General features: G+C 45.4%; 1 protein-coding gene across 5 annotated transcripts in view; it reads left to right on the top strand.

The window, feature by feature from the left end:
* Positions 1-20,899, top strand: part of SHC1 (SHC adaptor protein 1) — a 131,856-nt gene that overhangs the window by 104,214 nt on the left and 6,743 nt on the right. For all 5 annotated transcript variants that reach the window (XM_086947365.1, XM_086947363.1, XM_086947364.1 and 2 more), the window contains 6 exons: positions 8,400-8,519; positions 8,988-9,041; positions 10,652-10,703; positions 11,069-11,195; positions 17,959-18,154; positions 18,254-18,314. In XM_086947365.1, the coding sequence (XP_086803491.1) occupies positions 8,400-8,519; positions 8,988-9,041; positions 10,652-10,703; positions 11,069-11,195; positions 17,959-18,154; positions 18,254-18,314 (610 nt within the window). The remainder of the gene's footprint in view (positions 1-8,399; positions 8,520-8,987; positions 9,042-10,651; positions 10,704-11,068; positions 11,196-17,958; positions 18,155-18,253; positions 18,315-20,899) is intronic.

Raw genomic sequence — 20,899 nt, 5'->3', positions numbered from 1 at the left:
TGTGTGTGTGTGTGTGTGTGTGTGGCTCTGTGTGTGTGTGGGGCTCTGGGTGGGTGTGTGTGTGTGTGGCTCTGGGTGTGTGTGGCTGGCTCTGGGTGTGTGTGGCTGGCTCTGGGTGTGTGTGGCTGGCTCTGGGTGTGTGCGTGGCTGGCTCTGGGTGTGTGTGTGTGTGTGGCTCTGGGTGTGTGTGTGTGGCTCTGGGTGGGTGTGTGTGGTAGTAATTGCTGTCTGCTGAGCTCGTCCGTAGGGTACAATAGTTCTCACATTTGCGAGAGATTAAGCTAATGGCAATGTAAGTGACAATGCCATTTATTGATCTGTTTTCAAAACCAACACATAAATACACATTTTGTCATTTACAATGCCAATAGCTCTAACTTTTCCAAAGGCGAAACCATTGCATTGTAAATGCTTGTTGTTTAATGAAACCAGGTTGCATTTAAAGATTTTTTTTTTTTAAACAATCCGACAAGTCTGCTGATCTCCCCAGGCCACCATCCCTGTGATGGATGCGGTTCCTAGTGGCTCACAATTAATGACTTACCTCACTAATGTTCATGAGATGTCCAAAAGCGTCCCACTTTGAATCAGTAATTAGCAAATCGACCTATTAGCTCATAGTTTGCTTTGCAAATTACCACACTGGTCTAAAAAATACGGTCTGCAAATTGCGGCCAGTATTTTGTGCACAGTTGTAGGCACATCTGACCCCTTTTGTGGACTTATCAAGAACACATAGAGGCTTGTGGCCCGCCCACTACTTACCATTGGTTGGCGTTATTGTCTGTTTTTTCTTATTTGATGGTTTTCCTTGTCCCAGTCTGTTCTTCTTGTTTGTCCCTCCCCAGGAGCATAACCTCTTTACTGTCTCTTTTATTGGCTGGCCTCTGTCCATTTACTGCTTTTCTTTTTCTGTAATCACTACAGGAGTGCACTCATTTTCCAGCTGTCTCCTTTATGTGCTTCCCTACCGCTAAATACCAGCTCCTGTGCTCCGTGTTGCTGTCTCGCTCAAGCTATACACAGCTGCAAAATCGCACTTTCTGTGGTGTTTTTTTTGGGGGGGGGGGGGGGCTATGCTGGGTGGCATCTTGCCATTGCTGTACAGCATCGCCAAAAAGCATTAGCAAAGCTAAATAGGTCCTTAGGATGAGACTCATTGGCTTTGCCAGTGCTCGTTTGGGGCGGGGCTTCTTCATCACCCTACTTTTACACAGAGCTAGGTGAAAGAAAACAGTGAAAAGGGGCGAGAAAGCAGGAATGAGAAAGCACCGGCAAAAGTGAGTTAAAGAAACAGGAAGAGATAGGCACGGGCCTCTTATAAAAAAAAAAAATTGGGCCGCATCACTTATTTGTTAATTTGTTTTGTTTACGAATTGAGCCCTTGTGCCTTAACGAGAGCCCCCTCCCTTATCCTGTTTGCAAATGTACACGCCTCGCGGTTATTATTACCTTTTACTCGATGACGGGCGGGGTAGTTGCATTCATTCCGCTGTTGTCTGAACCCCGGTGCCACCCCAGTGGTTGCATCGGGTGCGCCCCCATCCCCGCCCTCGTGCGATGGGGATTAGATTAATAAAGCCGCGCGCGATCGATGGCTCTGTTCCGCCCTCCGTGCGCCTCGTGTCTGCAGCCTGTGGGCGCTACGTGCGCCCGGCTGACACTAAGCGGCCCTGACATCTCCCCCCCGGCCCCGGCTAATGAGCGGTAATGGATCGGCCTGCTAATAAAATGGCCTCTCCTGGCAGCCGGGGCGGCGCACCGAGCAGGCCGCGCCAGAGCAGGGATTTAATTAGAGGAAGGAAGGGGACGGAGGGCCTGTGACTGCAGGGTGGGGCCGAGCCTTCCGGGAAGCAGGGCCTGGGGGGCTTGTCCCAGTGCGGGGGGCGGGGCATGGGGTCCCCGCTCTTACTGGTGTGGGGGACCGAGTTACTTGGATAGATCAGTTCAGTCAGTGTTCTTGCTTGTTGTGTATAACGCTCTTTTATCAGCGCTTTTTTGCAGGTCGGAGGGATACTAGCCTTGGTCGATTGATTATCGATCGGGCCATGAATGCTTGTTTTTAAGTGCGTGTGTTTGTTGCGTGGAAGGAGTCGATGGTGTTTGGGAGTCCACCATTTTGCCTATGGTGTGCTCCAGTGCTTAAAATGGAAAAGTAGAGGTGCAGGTACCCTATACCGGAGGACCTACTTGATTCTGATAAGTGCTGGTACTCCACTTACAAGCATCGCACCTCTGCCGAGAAGTGCAGGTACTCCCTCTCAAAATAAAGAAGTGCAGGTACTCAATACCCGACAGTACCTGCCCTTTTAAGGAACTGACGTGATCCACAAATTAACCATTTTCTAACCTTTCAATGTAATTTGCTGCCGCAGGAGGTGCCTTCATAACAAGTGTCATTACTTGCCGTATTGAAGTGCTGGCCCAGATTAATAGGCATTGTAGTTTGTAATTTGTCCAGGTCATGAGTGAAGGTGCTAGGAATGCCGAGAGCTGTTTTACACAGCGGCGACCACGTGCTTGTGTATATTCAGTGGCAATAGGACAGCATGTGGTACTCCAGTATTTGAACATCTGTCAACCAAATGCCTCCTGCATTAACCTAAGCAGACGCCGGTTTGTCTTGTAGGTGTAGTCCTTAATGGGTAGTAGAGTACCTGTCATGACTCCGTTACCACTCTTCCACAATGTAAGCAAGATTCATTCCAGGTGGAGGTGATCAGGTTGGTAGTGAAGGCCAGCCGAGAAGTTGTCACCACTATCGCCAACAGTGCTGAGTCCATCTGGAAAATTTGTGTCTCGAGAGTCTCGATATTGGATTCCAGCTGGCGTGTCCCATGGCTTGTTATCTGTTGCGTGCTCACCCCATCCAGTAGGCCTGGGATTTACCAGACAAGTGAGTAGCAGACTGCGGGGCCTGTCGGGAAGGTCAGTAGCTCTTTTCCTAACCCAGCGTTAATGCGGCACCTAGTTCTGTAGTCCATGCTGGGTAATGACGACTGTTCATGATGCGCTGTGGTTTTTATGATTGAGTGTTTTTTTAGTATATTTTTGTGCTGGTGAATTAAGGGAGATAGGAGATTGGGCATATTATTGTTATAGGTAGCTATGGAGAAAAAAAACGTTTTTAATGGGACTTCGGAAATCAGGTGGTCAGCGTTACCACATGCCGTACAGCATTGAATATTAGACACCCCCTTAATCATTACTGGAACCCAGGAACTCACTGAATCCTTATTGAAATTTGGGAACCCCCACAGAGCCATTGCTAGAATCCTGGGACCCCCCCACTGGTTCATTGTTGGAATCCAGGGACCCCCCCCCCCCCCCCCCCCCCCCCCACACACTGGTTCATTGTTGGAATCTAAGCCCACAGCCTAAGCAGTTTCAGTGATCTGAATATACAAATAAAATATTTTCTTCAATTCCCAAACCAGTATACATTTAATTTTAATGGGAAGGTTGCAGGTAGTATTAATTCAATTGACTCTTGTTGTCCATGCTATACTGTTTGATGCACTTGCACTGGGGATACCAAGTTCATTTTTAGTCTCCAATTTCAAACGTCTTCCACGTTATGGAACGTCTTTAAAGTTTCAATTTTATGTTTTGATCTTTTTATTTACATGCACTTTATTTATCTGTTGATAGTATTTCATTATTTAAGCAGCCGTGGCAACCCTGAGTAGGCATCGCAGGCCCACAGGGGTCCCCAGACCATAGGTTAAAAAACACTACTTTAGTTGATTGCAACATTAATGATCTTTTCCCAGGCAGAGTTTATGTCAAGCCACGATTTTTTGCATTTAGATCTGATTTTTCTTCTGAAGGATATCTGACAGCTGCAAGCCAATGTGGGGGTCATAATGCCCGAAAGAGAGGGTATTTCTTCCCTTGCAGTCAATCTGGACCCAATACCCATATCACACTAAGGGTAACTCTCCTCTTTGAATCAACACTCTGCAAGTTCCAGCTGTTTATTTAGGTAATTCTTCCCTTGGTACCTGCTGTGACCCCGTGCTTACAGCTGTGGAGGTAATTATCCCACATCCCTCCCACCGCCACGACTATTCTTGATCCAGTGCTCGGTACTTCACAATCTTCTTGTTTTATTTCACACCCTCACACCTGCTCAAGTCGCCTGTTGCATGGGGTTTTGGAATTGAGATGTCAAGTGGCTAATCTCCTTCCTTGCTCATTAAACACACATTTTTCTATTTCCCTCTTTAGTTCTATGTCAAACTTGCTATTCTGAAGCTTTTCCGGTGGTTGTTTTTTAACCCCTTCTATGCTGGTGACGGAACCACTCCGTCACCATCCACGGACGGGCTGTGCTAATGACTGAGTGGTTCCGTCACGGCCCGGCCGGCACGGTAGCGATTTCACGCCTTTGCTGAGCATTCCATTGAGCTGGCAGGGCCGTGACGGAACCCCTCTGTCACAAGCACAGCGCGCCCGAGGCTCGTGACAGAGCGGTTTCGTCACAAGCATGGGAGCGCCGCACGGCCCCCCTCCCCGTAGCACTCCAGCGGAATTACCGCCGCAGCCAAGGGGTTAATACAGTTCTGTTTCCTCTCTAACGCCAAAACCGTACTGTACTGGTTCAGGTTTTCCCCCCATTTTTTATATGAATATCAACAGCATGTTGCTAATTTGTAGCCTGCTCTGACTTCCTATATTGATTACTTTCCACCAGCCATTCGTATGCTCACCCTCTCCCCCTTGTGTCCTTTTACCCTTTATATTCAAGATATTAAATGTGCTCACCGTTGCTCCATTTGAAGCTAGATGCAACAGAAAAAAGTGTTGTTCATCAATAGACTCGCCGTTGGTCTCTTTGCTCTCGACCTTGAACTATTTACAGAACCTGTTTCTCCTGTTCTGTATCTCAAGGTTCTAGATCGATGGCCTTTGTGTTTTGCCCCTTCCAGTAGTTCCTGTCACAGGGCAATTGGCCATCATTACATGATCCTTTCATAGGTTGCCTGGCCAACGCTCGCCTTGGCTACCTCCTACAATGTGGATGTAGTGATACCAGGAGTTGCCCATGCAGGTAAGAGCGTGAGAGGAGGAGGGGAGGGGAGGGTTGACAGACAGAAATAAAAGGAAACCACTTACCGTGCACTTGTTGCTTCACCAACTTAACGATGGAGCAAGTGCAAGGTAAGTAGTTTTTCCTTTTTTTTTTTTTCTTTTCTTGTCCCTCGTCTGTCGACTCCTCCCCCACCCCACCACACTTCTCTACATGGGCCGCTCCTGGGTGACACCATCCTATCTTTCACGCTCTTCCTTTATCTCGTTATTTCTACTCCTTCAGTGATCTCAGCCTCCTGTGAGTACAAGGATGCCATCTGAAGGCCTTTGGCACTACACCCATGCTTTGGAGTGCTGTATTATAGCATGTATGTATGTATGCAGGGCACAAGTCGTAAAAAAAGAAGTGGGGGGGATGCTGTCACCGGAAGCGTCCCCCCCCCCCCCCCCCCCCCCCCCCCCCCACACAACAGGAAGTGACGTCACGAAAGGTGCTGAGCTCCTCGTCCCAGAGAGACCAAAGAGTGAAGTCCAGCTGTTTGGCAGGGGGAATGGCGTCCCCCCCCGGTGGTACCCCCCGACTCGAGCCCTGTATGTATGTATTATCTCTATAGAGTATAGTGCAAACCTAACCAAAGGTAATGGAGCGCTGTAAAAAGATCAAAGGTTTGGGTACAGTTATGAAATGATTGGAGAGGTAGCTGGTTTGTGACTACTAGTTTGTCATGATGAACTCTTTACTGAATTGGACCCGGTTTTGCTAGGTCCTGGTTGTTTAGTGAGCTGTTGTTCTAGATCTTGGTGCATAGATGGAAAAGCACGGTTGTGTTTTTTGTTTTTTTTTTACGTTTCTTGGTCTCCAGACTCATGTTGCCCTGGCAGAAGGTGTGCTGAAAACTACTAGAGCTGGTGAACTGTCAGCCTGCTAGTTGGGGGTGTAGTTCACAATGTTTTGGTAAATTATACAGCTACTATTGAAGATGGTATGTTCCAGCAAGGGGTGCAGTGGAGTTCCATCAGGATGTTGGTAATATGATCATATTTCTTTAGGTCCAAAATGCAGGATACCCTTAGGCAGACCAGCATTGTCTGCGAGGTGGTAGAGCAGGGTGTTTCCACCATCCAGATGTGAGAGTATGAGGGCGTGAATAGCAGTTTCTGGGAGGATCAGTGGCTTTCTACAGTACGCAGTGCTGGTACCAGGCTGACTTAGTTTTCATGGCGATACCATAGGGGATGATGGACGAAGCGTTTGAGCACATCAAACACTTCCCCCCAGTCAACTGATCTGGGTTTAATCCATCATCATTCTTTAGCTCACTCCACCACACCAGTTCAGACCTGGCCATATGCAAATCAGTCTGACCCTGTGCCTCATGGGAACAGTCCAGCCCGAACTGCCAAGCCATGTCTTCCCTGGACCGGAAACGAGCATCCTGGGACCGGTTTCGGGTTCATAACGCTCATCAGCCAGGCTATCTTGAATCCAGTGGCAAAGTGAGCAAGGGACTCACGTCCGAGCATACCCTGCCAACTTAGGGGCGAACAAAGTGATATCAAAGGGGATGATGGACGAAGCGTTTGAGCAAATAAAACACTCACCCCCAGTCAACTGATCTGGGTTTAATCCATCTTCATTCTTTAGCTCACTCCACCACCCCAGTTCAGACATGGTCATATGCAAATCAGTCTGACCCTGTGCCTGTCTTCCCTGGACCGGAAACAAGCATCCTGGGACCGGTTTCGGGTTCATAACCCTTATCAGCCAGGCTATCTTGAATCCAGTGGCCAAGTGAGCAAGGGACTCACGTCTGAGCATACCCTGCCAACTTAGGGAGGACAAAGCAATACCAAAGAGCCATGAGGAACCGGGTCAGGCTGATTTGCATAGGTTTGAACTGGGGTGGTGGAGGGCGCTAAAGAATGATGATGGATTAAACCCAGATCACTTCCCCCTCAGTGCCCTTTCGTCCAGTACCGGCCTTTTTTTGTTCTTGCCCTCCACCTTTCATAATGATTCTCTCTGCCTCTCCCCTAAAAGCCCCTCAGCTTGGCCCCTTGATTGTGCACGGACTCGGTCTGCCCTTTCAAACCACATTAGTTCTTCTTTCTGTTCCCTTGATTGCTACACACTGGTCCTCATGATGCCTTTCTAGCATTCTGTAGATCCTCTTCCCGCATGTGTTTTTCTAACAAATGTATTTATGTATGGTGTTTTGTATAGTGCAAACTTGACCCGAAGGTATCAGAGCGCTTTACTGAGTTAGCACAGCAGCAGTTACTGGAGTTACATAGAGAGTAAATAAAAATTCATAGGAATGGTGTGAAAAGACGTATATAATAGACAGTAGTATATGTAAAAGATCTAACCGCAATTGCATGAGTTACATAAAGAGTAAATAAAAATACATGGTAACCATATATAAAAGAAGTATACGATGGACAAAGGATTTGTAAATGATATAGTTCAGAGATATTTATGGTAGGGTGTTACAAGGGTGGGAGAGTAGAGACAGTTTTTCCCAGAGGTAGTGGTGCTCAAATTTACATGGAGGGTGTGGGGTAGGAGCATCAGGCCAATCAGAGGTTTTTTTTGGGGGGGGGGTTAAGTATTTGAGAAACAGAAGTATACATTTCTTCCAGAAATGAGGGAATGAGTGATCGTCACATAAATTCTGAGGCAGTGAGTTCGAGATTTCTGGGAGCGTTCCTAGAGAAGGAGCGAATGCAAGATTGTTGTTTCTTAAACTAGGGCTCAATTAGGAGTAGACTGTTTTGTCCAGCTTTTGGTAGTTTGTTTGCAAGGGAGACTGGTTTTTCCAAGTGTAATCCCCAGAGATTTGACAGAGTTGGAGATGGAAAGTTTGCAGTTTAATGCAATGAGGTCGTCAAGCCAAATATCTATGGGAAATGACTTTTTTTCTGTTGGATGTACAGGCGTTCGGTTTTGGTGTTCTTGTAGACCTTCAGTCACTGCCTTCCTTCCACCCTTCAGGTTCTGTTTTTATCCCTTCATCTTTCAGCTCCCCTCTCAACCAGCAGAGGTGTTTCCTTTTTTTTTATCCTCCAATCTGAATTCATCCTTCCTTCTTTCCCGTCTGTATTGATCCTACCACCCTTATCCCCAGTGCCATCTGTGAGTGTTGTGCTTGTGTTCCCTCAAAACCTTGTTAACTTTAATCCTGCGTGGTTCATCTTTTCAACTCTCTATACTGTAAAAGTGTTTGGTTTCTCTTTTTCTCCATTCTCCAGTCCTCCTGTATTTCGTCCTGTGCTTTTTCACCTTCTTCTCCATCTTCTGTCGAACACGGTCAAGTTTTCTCTCTCCTTTTCTTCTCTGACTCACACGATTGCTTTCCTCCTAGACCTGCGGACGCTCGCTCACGTCTATCCTGGGGAAGAGTAACCTGAAGTTTGCCGGGATGCCAATCACGCTCACCATCTCCACAAGTAGCCTCAATCTTATGGCCTCTGACTGCAAGCAGGTGAGCCGCGGTGGTGGTTGTGTGGAGGGAGGGCAGGAAGTTTGGGTGAAACAACAAATCTGGCCTCCTGCAGCTTTGCCGGTCTCTTAAGCCTTCATCTTGTATACATATTCTCATTCATCGAACTCTGTGGTATCTGTTTTAATGACTTTAGAGGGATGAGTGGACCCTGCTGTAATTCAAACTGGTCTCTCTGCTTCGGTGTAGACCTATAAGCTCGGACTCCACATTTATTCTTCGGTATGTGCACTTTCCATGTAAGCCTAGACCACTTGTTGGCTCATAAATCCACCGCCTTTGCATAGAGTGTTTTTTATACATTTTGTGTGTGATTTCTCCCAAATTGATTTCCATATGGTCACATGAGTTGTCCCCTCTCAATGCATTTACTGTTTTCTTCTCCACTCCCTTTTCTTAAATTTGAGAATTTGCAAGTCATACTTTTTTATTCTGTGTGTTCTTTGACAGATCATTGCAAACCACCATATGCAGTCCATCTCCTTTGCCTCAGGAGGTGACCCGGTAAGTACACCATTTGCCTTTAAAGAATGATCACTCTGATTGTGGTTTCTCACCGGCACCAGCAAACAAATGTGATTAAATGTTCAGTTAAAAGTTCAGTACTCGGGTCTGCCTGGCACTACCTGTGAAAATAGGCCTTAGTACTAAGTTATCAAAATAAAGTGTAATCCTGAACACCACAACTGGGGTACCGTTCAACCAGTTCTCCAAGCTACTGTGCAGATAGCTGATGACCGGTTTGCTTCTGGTATTTGCCTCTTGGCCATCACGTTGGTCTGCTCGGTAATCTGTAGATTTTCTTGTTAATCTTACATTCTGGAACTTTAGAGAAGTTTGTATATTTTGGATTTGTAAATAGTCTAAAATCCTTTAGTATCTCACTGAAATCTGCACCAGAGCTGTGCATAGAAAACTTCTAAGCTGTAGCAAGACTGCCTGGATTTATTTAATGCTGCCTTTACATACCCGTGTGACCCAATGGTTAATTTCATTGTTTCAAGATGGTGGATGGATTGCTCTCTATTCCTCAGTTTTGTATCTGCGGAGATAATGTTGGTTCTATAAGGCGAGCATGGTTGTTCTTCCTCTGCTTGAGCCCAACACTGGTTGTGTGCTGTGGAGTATAAAGGTCTTCTGTGTCTGATATAGTGATACTAATTGTGGGCTTAAGGAGTTTATAGCTGACCAATAGCTACAATACTTGCAGCTGCTGATGGCGATTGCTGTACGCTGGCTGCAGGTGAACGCAAGGATGATCTCTAGGGACACACATCACATATTAGCCATCAGACCTCTACCCATGGTAACATACCATCAAAGTCCTGATGGTAGGTCGAGGAAATGTGTAATGTCCCCAAGCAAAAACAGCAGTGATTCAGGCTGAGATTTAGTAGCAGAAGCTCAGTAAGTAAAAAGGAGAATAGTTAATCAAATTAAATAATTTGTGACAAAACTAGTTTTAATAGCATTTCAGTGACGAGCATACAATTTGGGTTTGTAGTCATTCAAAAGGGTTAAGACCCTGGAGATCCATCCTGTCTGAACACTTCCAAGAGTAGGACCCACAGGTCTTTTGCATTCAGACGAAGACTACCAGGTTCAGGCAGTCTGCCAGTTTCCTTGTGATAAAGACTCCCGGGCCCTTTTGATCTTCCTACGTCTTAGAAGACAGCCGGAGGACCATCAAGTCTGTACTTTTCCTCCAGTGTGGGATCTTGCTGCTCGGGTAAAATTTCTACCTGAGCGGCAGGAATACCAGCACAAACTGCAGTTCTCCATGCACTCCGCCACTCGCTGAACTTCGCGGAGTGTTTTTGTAACTTCCCGAAGTTCCATGTAGCAAAACTCCACGAATTAGGCCTAGGTGCATGTATTGGGCTGTAGGAGATGTCAGGCTGCTGGTTTCATGGGGTAATTTGTCTTAAATGTGGGAGTTGTGTTTATATCCAAATATTGGTATTCCAGTCATTCACTGGACAGTCGTTCACGGTTTGACTTTCATAATGTCTATACTAGCAATTTCCAACCTATTCCCTTAGCCACGCTGTGGAAGAAAAGTCTTCTTTCTACCAGCCCTGCATTAAATGTTATTTTTCTGTTTCATCATGTAGGACACTGCTGAATATGTCGCCTATGTTGCCAAAGATCCAGTGAATCAAAGAGGTGCGTTAATGAGTGATGAGCTCAGGGGTTCGACAACCGCTAGCTGGGGACATTCTCCTAATTTGTACTCCTAAAATGGGGCTACTTAGAACGGAGGAAAGGTGGATGTCTGATGTACATTGTCTGGTGGGAAGAAGTGTTTAGAGAGCACAAGCCTTCCTGGTTTTTAGTGCCTTTGCAGTCCTAAAGAGCTTTGGCTACCCCACGTTTCCTAGGTGTTGGGAGAAGTAAAAGGGTTTAAATTGGGGCCACTGGTGTTTGATTTTAAAGAGACAGCGGGAAGAACAAAATGTAATAAAATGTGTTTGGAATTGGACGAGTATTGGGTGCTCCCTTTCATGAAGATGTTCGTCGTCTGTTTTCAGCATGCCATATTTTGGAGTGTCAGGAGGGCCTGGCTCAGGATGTAATCAGCACCATCGGACAAGCCTTCGAGCTGCGATTCAAGCAGTACCTGAAGAACCCACCGAAGCTCGTCACGCCCCACGACAGGTAGATGCGAGGGCGATGCTTGCATATGACGTGATATTGTGTGACTAGTGCATGGCTTGTCTTGGAATGGGATGGGATTGGGCGTCTAGCCTGTAGTGAAGAGCTCCCATACACTACCGGGGTTTGAAAACGTGTATGCATCTTAGTGTGGAGCCTGCGTGGTTTCTTTGGTTTTGTTGTCCAGCTTAAAACACACGGAAAACTTCTCTAAAACAAAAAAACGCTGCAGAAGAATCTATTCAGAATCTCTCATCACATTTGTTCATTATAAGCAGTTTAACACACATGCCATACATAATGTATCATTTAGTTCTTAATAACTAGCACTACATAACTAAAATCGCATACGTAACCATGCCAGTATGAGTCCGTACTATTCTTGGGTAATAATTATTTTCCACTTCTTTATGGCATTTTAATATCTAGGCAACATTAATAAATAGTTGTTTTAATATACTTCTTTAATACATCCCAACGTTGACTTCTTTTTTAGTTTTTTTTTCAATTTCAAGGTTTAGTACTGCATTGAGAGAGCTAGTCAGCTGTTTTTAACTTGCCTCAAATACTCCCAAAAATATGATAAATGCTTTCGGGTGAAATATAAGTCTAGACAAAGTGCTTAGGGGTGGGAATTCTAATAGCAAGCATGCACTTCAGAAATCTTCTCTTGGTCATCAGGGACCGAATAGCAAAAGCCTACTCTTCACAATTCTCAGAGAGAAAAAAGCATTAATTGTATATGCCATGGTATCCCCTTATTTATTCATTAAAACAATGTCTATTGATGCAATAGCAAACCACAGTGTGTGACATCCGAGTAATAGGAGTAGGTATCCACTCCAAAATGCGCAAAGTAGAATGCCAAACACAAGTGCACTGGGTATTGTTGGAACATGGCCGAATAAAATAAGTGCCTTGCCTCGGTGGCTCCAGGCATCCAGTGAAGGTCTGGCCCCAGTTTGCAGGCTAGAGGGAGAAGGAGTACAGTAATAAATTCAAAATAAATGTAATGCGTGCATCACAAACTTACCAAATTTGGGAGAGCTATATAACATTGCAGCCTCTTTGTTGTTATTCTTCTGCTATGTATGGGACATTTGTTTTTAGAAAACCCAGCAGTAACACTGAACAAAAAAAGTAATTCAGATCAAGCTTCAGCAGCTGAATCCCCATTACAGCCTTTCCTCTGTTTAAGAAACGTCTGACCATCTTCAGTATCAGTAAATAGAAGTCTTCCCATCATGTCGAAATCACAATTTAGCAGGAAGCAGTAGCTCTACATCCAAGTGCATGGACAGCACTTTTTCTTTATCTTTTTTTCAACAACCTGTAACTCCTGCAGTCTCAACAATGTGGAGTGCTTTAAAGAAAATAAGAAGTCCTCTACCATTAAAAGTCATACTCCCGTTTCCTGCAGCGACCTACAACATGTGCATTCAATGTTGGGCCCCCTTACTTCACGTCACTGTTGATACCTTAACCCTGTCGAGTTGTTTTTTTTCGGTGAAATTGTAGTGATGCTTATGATCTCGAAGTTTGAAGCAGGAGCCCCTCCAAAATCTCAGTTTCCAAAACGCACGGTGTAGTGGTCCTCACGGCTCCTTTGCTTGCAAGAGTGGGAAAGCCAGGAAGCCACTTGTGGGTCAGTTCCTGTTGGAACAGCTGTCCTTCCAGAGCCATCTGAATGATATATGGGGCACTGGTTAGAGACCTACCCCTGTTCTGATGTCGTCTATTCAGAACATTTACACTGTATGTCCCAGGTGCACTATGAGCCGAGTCGCACTACAGAGCTATAATTGCACATCGTCCGTGATCCGACCTGGCGAGTTGCTTGCACCGTGAACTATGTGCCAAGCTTGCACAGTGCAATAGTGGTATACAGAACATTCACACCTATACTGCTTGATCGATTATTCATGAGGCAGGGTTACAAGCGAAGGCAGCAAATTCAGAAATTGAACCCTGTTTTTTTTGGGGGGGGGGGGGGGGGGGAGAGATCCAACTGCCCTCCAAATCTGAAGCTGCAAAGTGCCATCATTGCAACAACGAACACTGAAAGGGGCAGGGGTGCATTTGTGAAAGCCGATGACATTTTAAAGGGTGGAAATGCCAGCCGTAGATTACCCTGAGTGAAGCTGATTTGGATTATGGGAGTTTGGGAGAAGGGGTCGAGGTGTGTTTTTTTTGGGGGGGGGGGGGCAGTATCCTCGTCCCCCAGAACATTTTGGGGAATAAAACCGACAAATTGAGAATTTATACTATAGTTCACTGCCGAAAGCTATACTGGTGGTTAAAGGCCCTGAAACCGAGGTATAGGCCCAAGCCTCAGGCAAGTGCTTATAACGAGGGAGAGGGCCTTTATCAACTGGTATAGCCCAAAGGCAGAAGGGCAAAAGGTATTTTGAATATTTCACTTACTGAGGGTAGAATGATCTTAATTTAAAGGAGGTATGAGTAAAAGTGGGTTAGAGCTTCTCAAAGGTCTGATCGTCCCCGTTTTCATCAGTTTGTTTTCTAGGTAGTTGAGAGTGTGTGAGTGCAGTACTTTGTGGATGATGCAGGCAGTCTTGTAAGTACATCTTCCTTCACTGGGAAGCCAGCTGAGGGTCTTGAGGGCAGGAGTGATGTTTTCAAAACGTTTGATATCTGAAATGAGGAAGGCTGCCAAGTTAAGAACTGATCTAAGTGGTGGGGGGGGGGGAGAGTTTTCGGCATCCCCGTGATCATGGCATTACCATAGTCTAGTTTAGAAAGATCCAAAGATTGCACCACATTCTTGAAATCATCGGCAGGAATGAAAGGTTTAAATTTCTTAATGTTTTTTAGTGCGTACAGTGCTCCTTTGACATGTTGTCCAGGAAGAAGCCAAGGGACTTTGTGGATTTGGATAAACTGAGAGGACAATTTAAAGTATTCAGGTCATTAAGCCATTCGTGGATTGGTTGGTGGTTACTTTTGGGGGAGAATAGAATTACTTCTATTTTTATGGGGTTTAGCCTCAGGTGATTAGAGCAAAACCAGGATTGTAACTTGATTAAGATGTCGAATGTCACTAGATGATTTGATTTAGTAGTAAATTTGTGTGTCCTCAGCATATAGGTGATATTTGATCCCTGCCTGCTTCAATATGACCGTAAGGGGTTCCATGAAGAGGTTGAAAAGGGAGGGGATAGAATTGCGCCTGAGGCACTCCGAGATTGACCGAGTGGGTTTAGATAGACATGAATTGATTTTGATTGGTTGCGAACGGTGTTGTAGGTACTTAGTGAACCATTTTAAGGCTGTGCCATTGATGCCAAAGCGAAATTTCAGAGATTCAAGTAGGGCTGGGTGATAACAGTATTGAGCGCCGCCGATAGGTCAAGAAGGATAAGTAGGCAAGCGTCCCCCTCATCTAGGGAACTGTGAATGACATCAGATATATTGAGCATGGCCGTTTCAGTACTGCAGCCTTTTTTCTGAACCAGGATTGGAAGGTGTCCAGGAGAGTGAATTTTCGTATATGATGATTAAGTTGCAACGTCTTGGCTAGGAATGGGAGGTTTGAGAAGGGTCTGAGGTTGTTGAGATCGTTAGGGTCAGCCCTGGGATTTTTGGGAATGAGTGAGATTTGTTCTCATTTGAGAGAGATTAGAACACAGCCCGTGGTTAGCGAAGTGTTGATGATTAGAGTCCAAAATGGGCTGAAGATGTGGTTGAGGTTTTTCACCATCGTGGAAGGGAGGGGGGGTCATTGTTATGGCCCAATGTCTTTAGATTCATGATTATATTGAAGACTTCCCTTTCAGTCAAAAGGTTTGAAGTCTGACCAGTTGGTGTTGTTTTTCAGGTTGGAGTGAATAGGGTAGCTGTAAGTACTTTTAGGGGTCGTTTAGTCAGCAGTGAGAACTTTAGGAAGAGCTGCTATGAGGGGATGTGGGTCGGAGAGGGTGGTAGGGTCGGAAACGGTGGTAAGGTCAGAAAGGGTGGTAAGGTCGGAGGGCAGAGAGAGCATAGGATATCCTGCATACAACATATCATTCGTGCACACTGTGATATTGTAGCAGCTGTGTAGGCTGTACATACTAGCATTAGGTGTAAAAAACATTTACATGCATCTCCACAGTTGAGAAAACAGTGGTGTCTTCCTGCAATGTACATGCATATACCAAACAGAAAATAATGCCTCGAGATAAATACACCAAACATAGTAATTTGTAATTTGTAACTGGGTTTTGTATCGCGCTAGCTCACCGACAGGTCTCAAAGCGCTACTAACCAAGTACAGCAACAAGAAACATGATGAGTATATAAGAGAGTCTGAGGCTAGTAACCGTCTACTAGGAAGCAAAAGCGTCTATGAAGAATAGAGTCTTCAAGGACTTCCTGAAGTGGAGAAGGTTGGACTCTCTGCGAAGTGCCTCCGGTAGCTTATTCCAGATGATCGGGGCCTGAACTGAAAAGGATCTGCCTACTTTTGTTGCCAGCTTAAAGCGTGGGCAGGATAGCAAAAAAGAGCCGGACGATCGCAGGGCGCGCTTAGGTTCGTATATTGCAAGCCTCTCTTTTATATAGGCTGGCGCCTGTCCGTGGATTGCTTTGTGGCAGATGCCCATACTCTTGAATTCAACTCTTTGCACTATAGGCAACCAATGTAGCCTATAGAGCAAAGGGGAGGCATGAGTCCGCCTTGGCACTCCAAATATCAAGCGCGCTGCGTCATTCAGAATAACCTGAAGACGGTTGGATAAGTTTTTTGGGAGGCCAAGGTATAATGCATTGCCGTAGTCGATTCTAGACACTATTGTGGCTGAGACAATGGTTCGGAGCATATTCCTTGAGCGTATGGGGACGAGCTTACGCAGTTGCCTGATTAGGTTGGTACAAGAACCAACTACAGCGGACACTTGGTTAGCCATCGAGAGTTCCTGATCAATTTTCATCCCGAGGCTCTTAACGCTAGGGCACGGTTTTGGAGTAGGTCCAAGTTCTTGTGGCCAAAACAGATCATTCCAGGGGGAGGTCGAGGTTGAAACTACGAGAACCTCCGTTTGATCTGGGTTGATTTTCAATAAATTGGACGGCATCCAGTTTACTGTAAAACGTAATATGTCTTGGGCCATGGACTGAGCCGATGGTGTGTTGTCGATACTCAGCAGCAGCTGAGTATCATCGGCATAGTTAAAAACTTTACAGTTCATGTTGCCAAGGACTTTATCAATGGCTGTAAGTAAAGATTAAATAGGAGTGGAGAGAGCGCAGAGCCCTGCGGGACTCCACAGGCTGAGGCACCCGCATCGGAGACCTGATCTGCTACCTGGATTCTCTGCGTCCTCCCGGATAAAAAGGCTGTTAACCATTTGAGGGCTTGCTCTCCTATCCCGAACCCAGCCAGTCTGCCCAGGAGCAGTGCATGGCTGACAGTATCAAACGCCGCTGAAAGGTCGGAAAGATACTCAAATTACCTCTCCCTAATATTTAATCTTAAAATCTAATCTGATGATTTAATTAGAATCACTAACCACAAGTTGACTCAAAACAAATATCAAATGTTTTAGATTATAAAGCGGATATTTATTATCAGTTTTGTTTTTCTCTTTTGTATATTCTTTAGAATCACAAACACATCAGTATGACATTTATATACACATATACACATTTACCACAATAGACGTATATGTACAAAATGTTTATACAATGAACATAAATAGAAACAGAAAGTTATGCAATTCACTTTTCTCATAGCCCTCATCATTCAATAATGGATGCTCTACCGAAAGTTTTACTGAGCATTCCTTATACGTAAAATCATCCTATACAGCATTAAAGGTTATCAACTTTAATCCTTATTTTTTCACAAATGCTCATGGATATATTTTCTATATTTTAAATTTTTATTGGGTGTCTTCCATTGTATGTGTCGACGCGTTTCAGCCCATCAACTTGCGGGCCTCATCAGGACTAGGGCTCTAGAGTAACACCTTTTCAAAAGAACCTCTGGTGATCAATGAGTCTTCCCACCAATATCCCACTTCTCAGGCGTAGCAGCTCACTAATTCACTTGTTTATATTGAGACATCCTAGATAAAGAGAGCACTACAGCTCGCTTGTAATCCGCTGCATCTTAGAGTCACTCTCTCCCTCTCGATAATGTATCTTGCCGTATTAATAAACGCCTCCGAGCCATCAAACTTTCACCTTCGCCGAAAACATCCAGTGCACAGCAATTTACAAGCACACAGGGTGTAGTGTGGGCTCGTGTGCTATTTGATGAATAGTGTACCCACTGATAAAGAAAACATAAGGCAACTGCATGTGCATACCAAAATGTTGCATACAACAGCCAAGAGTTGCAAGAGGCTGCACTATGCAAAGTACATGCAGATAGATATATGCATACATACATACATACATACATGCATGCATGCATACATACATAACTGTTTGAGTGGTGCACACAGCAGTTAAGATTGAAGCTTGGCCAAAGACATTGAATTCACTCAAACAACATTCACAAGCAAACTGTGCACACCGTGGTAAAGAAGCAATTCTTGGTCCAGTTGGAATCAGTTCTATATGCTTATAATAAACTTGTGGATGGATGCGAGGTCTTGCTCTTGGGATGTTGTGAACATTGCTGCTGGTACAAGGATTCCCCTGAAGCTTTGAGGATGACTCTACATTTGATTTTGTAATGTCAGGGATAGCAAAAGAAATGTTATGCCAGGACAGAAGGAGCCCTTTTTGCATTCAGGGATTGCTTATTCTGCTTTCTCTCCAGAATGGCAGGTTTTGATGGTTCTGCCTGGGACGAGGAAGAGGAGGAGCCTCCAGATCATCAGTACTACAATGACTTCCCTGGGAAGGAGCCTCCCATCGGGGGTGTGGTCGACATGCGGCTGCGAGAGGGTCCAAGCGTGGGGCAGGCAAGGCCCCCTGCGTCTGGACAGATCGCCAATCACCTGGGAGCCACACTGGTGAGTCTGACCTGCTGCTAGGCCCAGTTCCTTTCGAAAGCCCCAGTGGCTGTTGCTTGTGTCATAAGTTCCCGGATCTGACCCCTTACTCTTTTGCAGCCTGTCGGTCAGATGTCTGGCGGAGATTACGATAATCGGAAGCAGCACCCTCCTGTGCAAGGTATGTGACCCAGGGTAATTGCTGCATGTTGTGCAGTCAGATGTATAATATTGTTTCCATATTTCAGAATTCCTAATGATGGTACTGCTCAACCACATTTGTTGGCAACAAAAAGAAACCGATAATCAGCATTTTGGTCCATTCAGCATCCAGCCTCATGCAAAACTCCATCCTACTTTTTCTGATCATATTAGTCTAAAACAATTCAAAACTGGCAGCGATGTTCTTTGAATTAATGACACCTGGATTGAAAAGTGACCTTTGATCACTGCAGCCTACTAGGTGTGTTCAAATTCATTATGGGCAGTTATGAGGATCTCTGAGACCGCATGACCGCTTCCTTTAAAAAGATACAGCCCACTGGCTTGCATCCGATGTTGGCTGAGATATAAAGAGGCCATGTGGCTGTAATCACAACAGTAGTAGAGAAACTAAACCAGTGGTACACACAGTGTTTGTAGCAAGTGCAGCTTTGCACACTCCTGCCATGTAGTGATGGGCTTGAAACAATACTATAGCTGTAATATATAGTTACACAGATATATAGTATGTTGCAAATAGCGCATTCTGAATGATGCTTGTAACCGCAGATTCCTCACATTTTTGGATATTGTCAGATGTCAGTCTTGATCCAGAAGCTTTCATAGCTGTTCTCCTGTGTGCTTCTATGTGGTGCTGTGCGGCACTGTATTGACATTGTTCCAACCTGGAAGAGATGACCGGAGGTGCATTGAAGTTCACTCAGTCAGTGCCTTTATTTCCATGCTCTCTAATGTGAATTTGAATGTGCTCTCCCTATTTATCGTAGGTTTGGCACGTTTTTTTATTCAAAAAGGTTTGAGAACCAGTGTGCAAGGGTACAGTGTCACCTTCTTAAACTTCATGGTTCAAACCATGCAGTATCTGTCCTAAACAAATGGCAGTGGCTGCCCCGAACGAGGAGTGACTTTTGTGTTTGGACTCTGGGCATGTTTCAAAGTTGTGTGATGAATGGACCATCTTCAACCAAAAGGCGATCTGGGACCCTGAAGCGAAGCTGTAAGTCTCCAAACATTGGAAGAAATCGTTCATGTCCTGCTCCAGCTCAAAGTCGAGGAAACAGACTCCTTCCCGTTGCCATTTCTTCAAAACTTTCTTGTTGTGGTCAAAGTCTTCAGGTAAGTCACGCTCTAACTGGAAACACGAAAAGGCCAAGTGGGGCACTTCCCCCATTCAGCCCCTCCCTATCTCCAATGTCCCTATGGTGTCCGTGTACCATTTCTTGTACCAAGGAGCTGATTCCACAGTTGGTCGCAATACACCTTAAATTCCCTGGCTCATCTGCAACAACGCAGCAGATCGAGGCCTTTTAGGGAGGCCATGTTTTGCATCTTTGGCACTCTGCCAATTCCTTCTTGTGTACCTTCGGGCCCGAAGAGTTCGCCTTGGCCTTTATTTTGGTTACCACTGGCAGATCTGTCCTTGGCACTGTATGTGCCGTTGACACCGAAAGAGGACCCTTTACCTATGCTGGTGCTGACTCCTTACAGACTTGTCTTGGCTCTGATTGAGGTCCCATGCCGATGCATGTGACCTCCGCATAGTCAGATTCAGGTAAAACCCTGCCTCTACTGCATTGCCGTTCTAAGGTGCTCCACCAGCTTTTTGGCTCAGATTCTGATAAGAGCCTGCCACCACTTAGCGATCACCGGGGAGATGGTGGGGATGACTTACCACCACCTTATGATGATGGGCATGTATGCATTGACTTGCAGGAGGCCAATGAACTCTATACTCCACCACCATCTTCCAACGATGGGGAGAACCCTGGCTCGATCTCCCCTCCTCTCAAACGCAGTTTCAAAAAATGTATGCACTGGAGTTCCAAAGAAGGCTCTATCTGAGAGATTCACTGCAACTAGAGTGGAGCATGCAACTCCTGTATACATTATCGCCTGTACCTCTTCTGCCATAGTTCTGAAAATGATCAGGAATGATCCGGCCCAGTCATCCTGTGCCTTCGGATTGTCCTAGGAGAGTGTGGTACCTGGATCTTTTGGGCCTGAGCATCTGTCCCGTCGATCAGGCTTCCGCTTCAAGAGATTCTTCTGTCACAGCAGACGGACAGAGTTCTGCACCAGTACCTGTGCAATTGACACCTTCATGTGTGAAGATTAAGTGGCGGCAGTTGACTGCATTCAATCTACCTTCTGAGGTTGTGGGTGTGATCCTTGCTGCCCCCCTCTACAAGGTCTATTTAGTACAGACGCTGGGACGAATTTGTGGTCTGAGTCTGCATGCAACAGGACACCTAACACTACAAACTCAATATTTTCTTTCTTTTGATTTCAGCCCAGCAAGGCCTCTGGTTGGGCACCATTAAATGTTATTTGTTGGTCCTCTATGTGCCTTTTTGCTTTTGATGGACCAGCCGTCCTTGTTCAAATTACCTGTTGTGATGAGGTACATATAAGGTTTAATAGTCTCTTCCTCTCAAACCTTTTTTGACACAGCAGTGGAAATCTTAATTTGAACTAGACTTTCCTTCTGTGTACCACCTCCGAGCTGATGCACAACTGTTTTTTTCCTCTTTTGACTCTAAAGAC

Source organism: Lissotriton vulgaris, chromosome 12 (genome assembly GCF_964263255.1).
Source record: "Lissotriton vulgaris chromosome 12, aLisVul1.2, whole genome shotgun sequence".
NCBI classification, from domain to species: domain Eukaryota; kingdom Metazoa; phylum Chordata; class Amphibia; order Caudata; family Salamandridae; genus Lissotriton; species Lissotriton vulgaris.
This window is presented reverse-complemented; position numbering and strand designations above follow the sequence as displayed.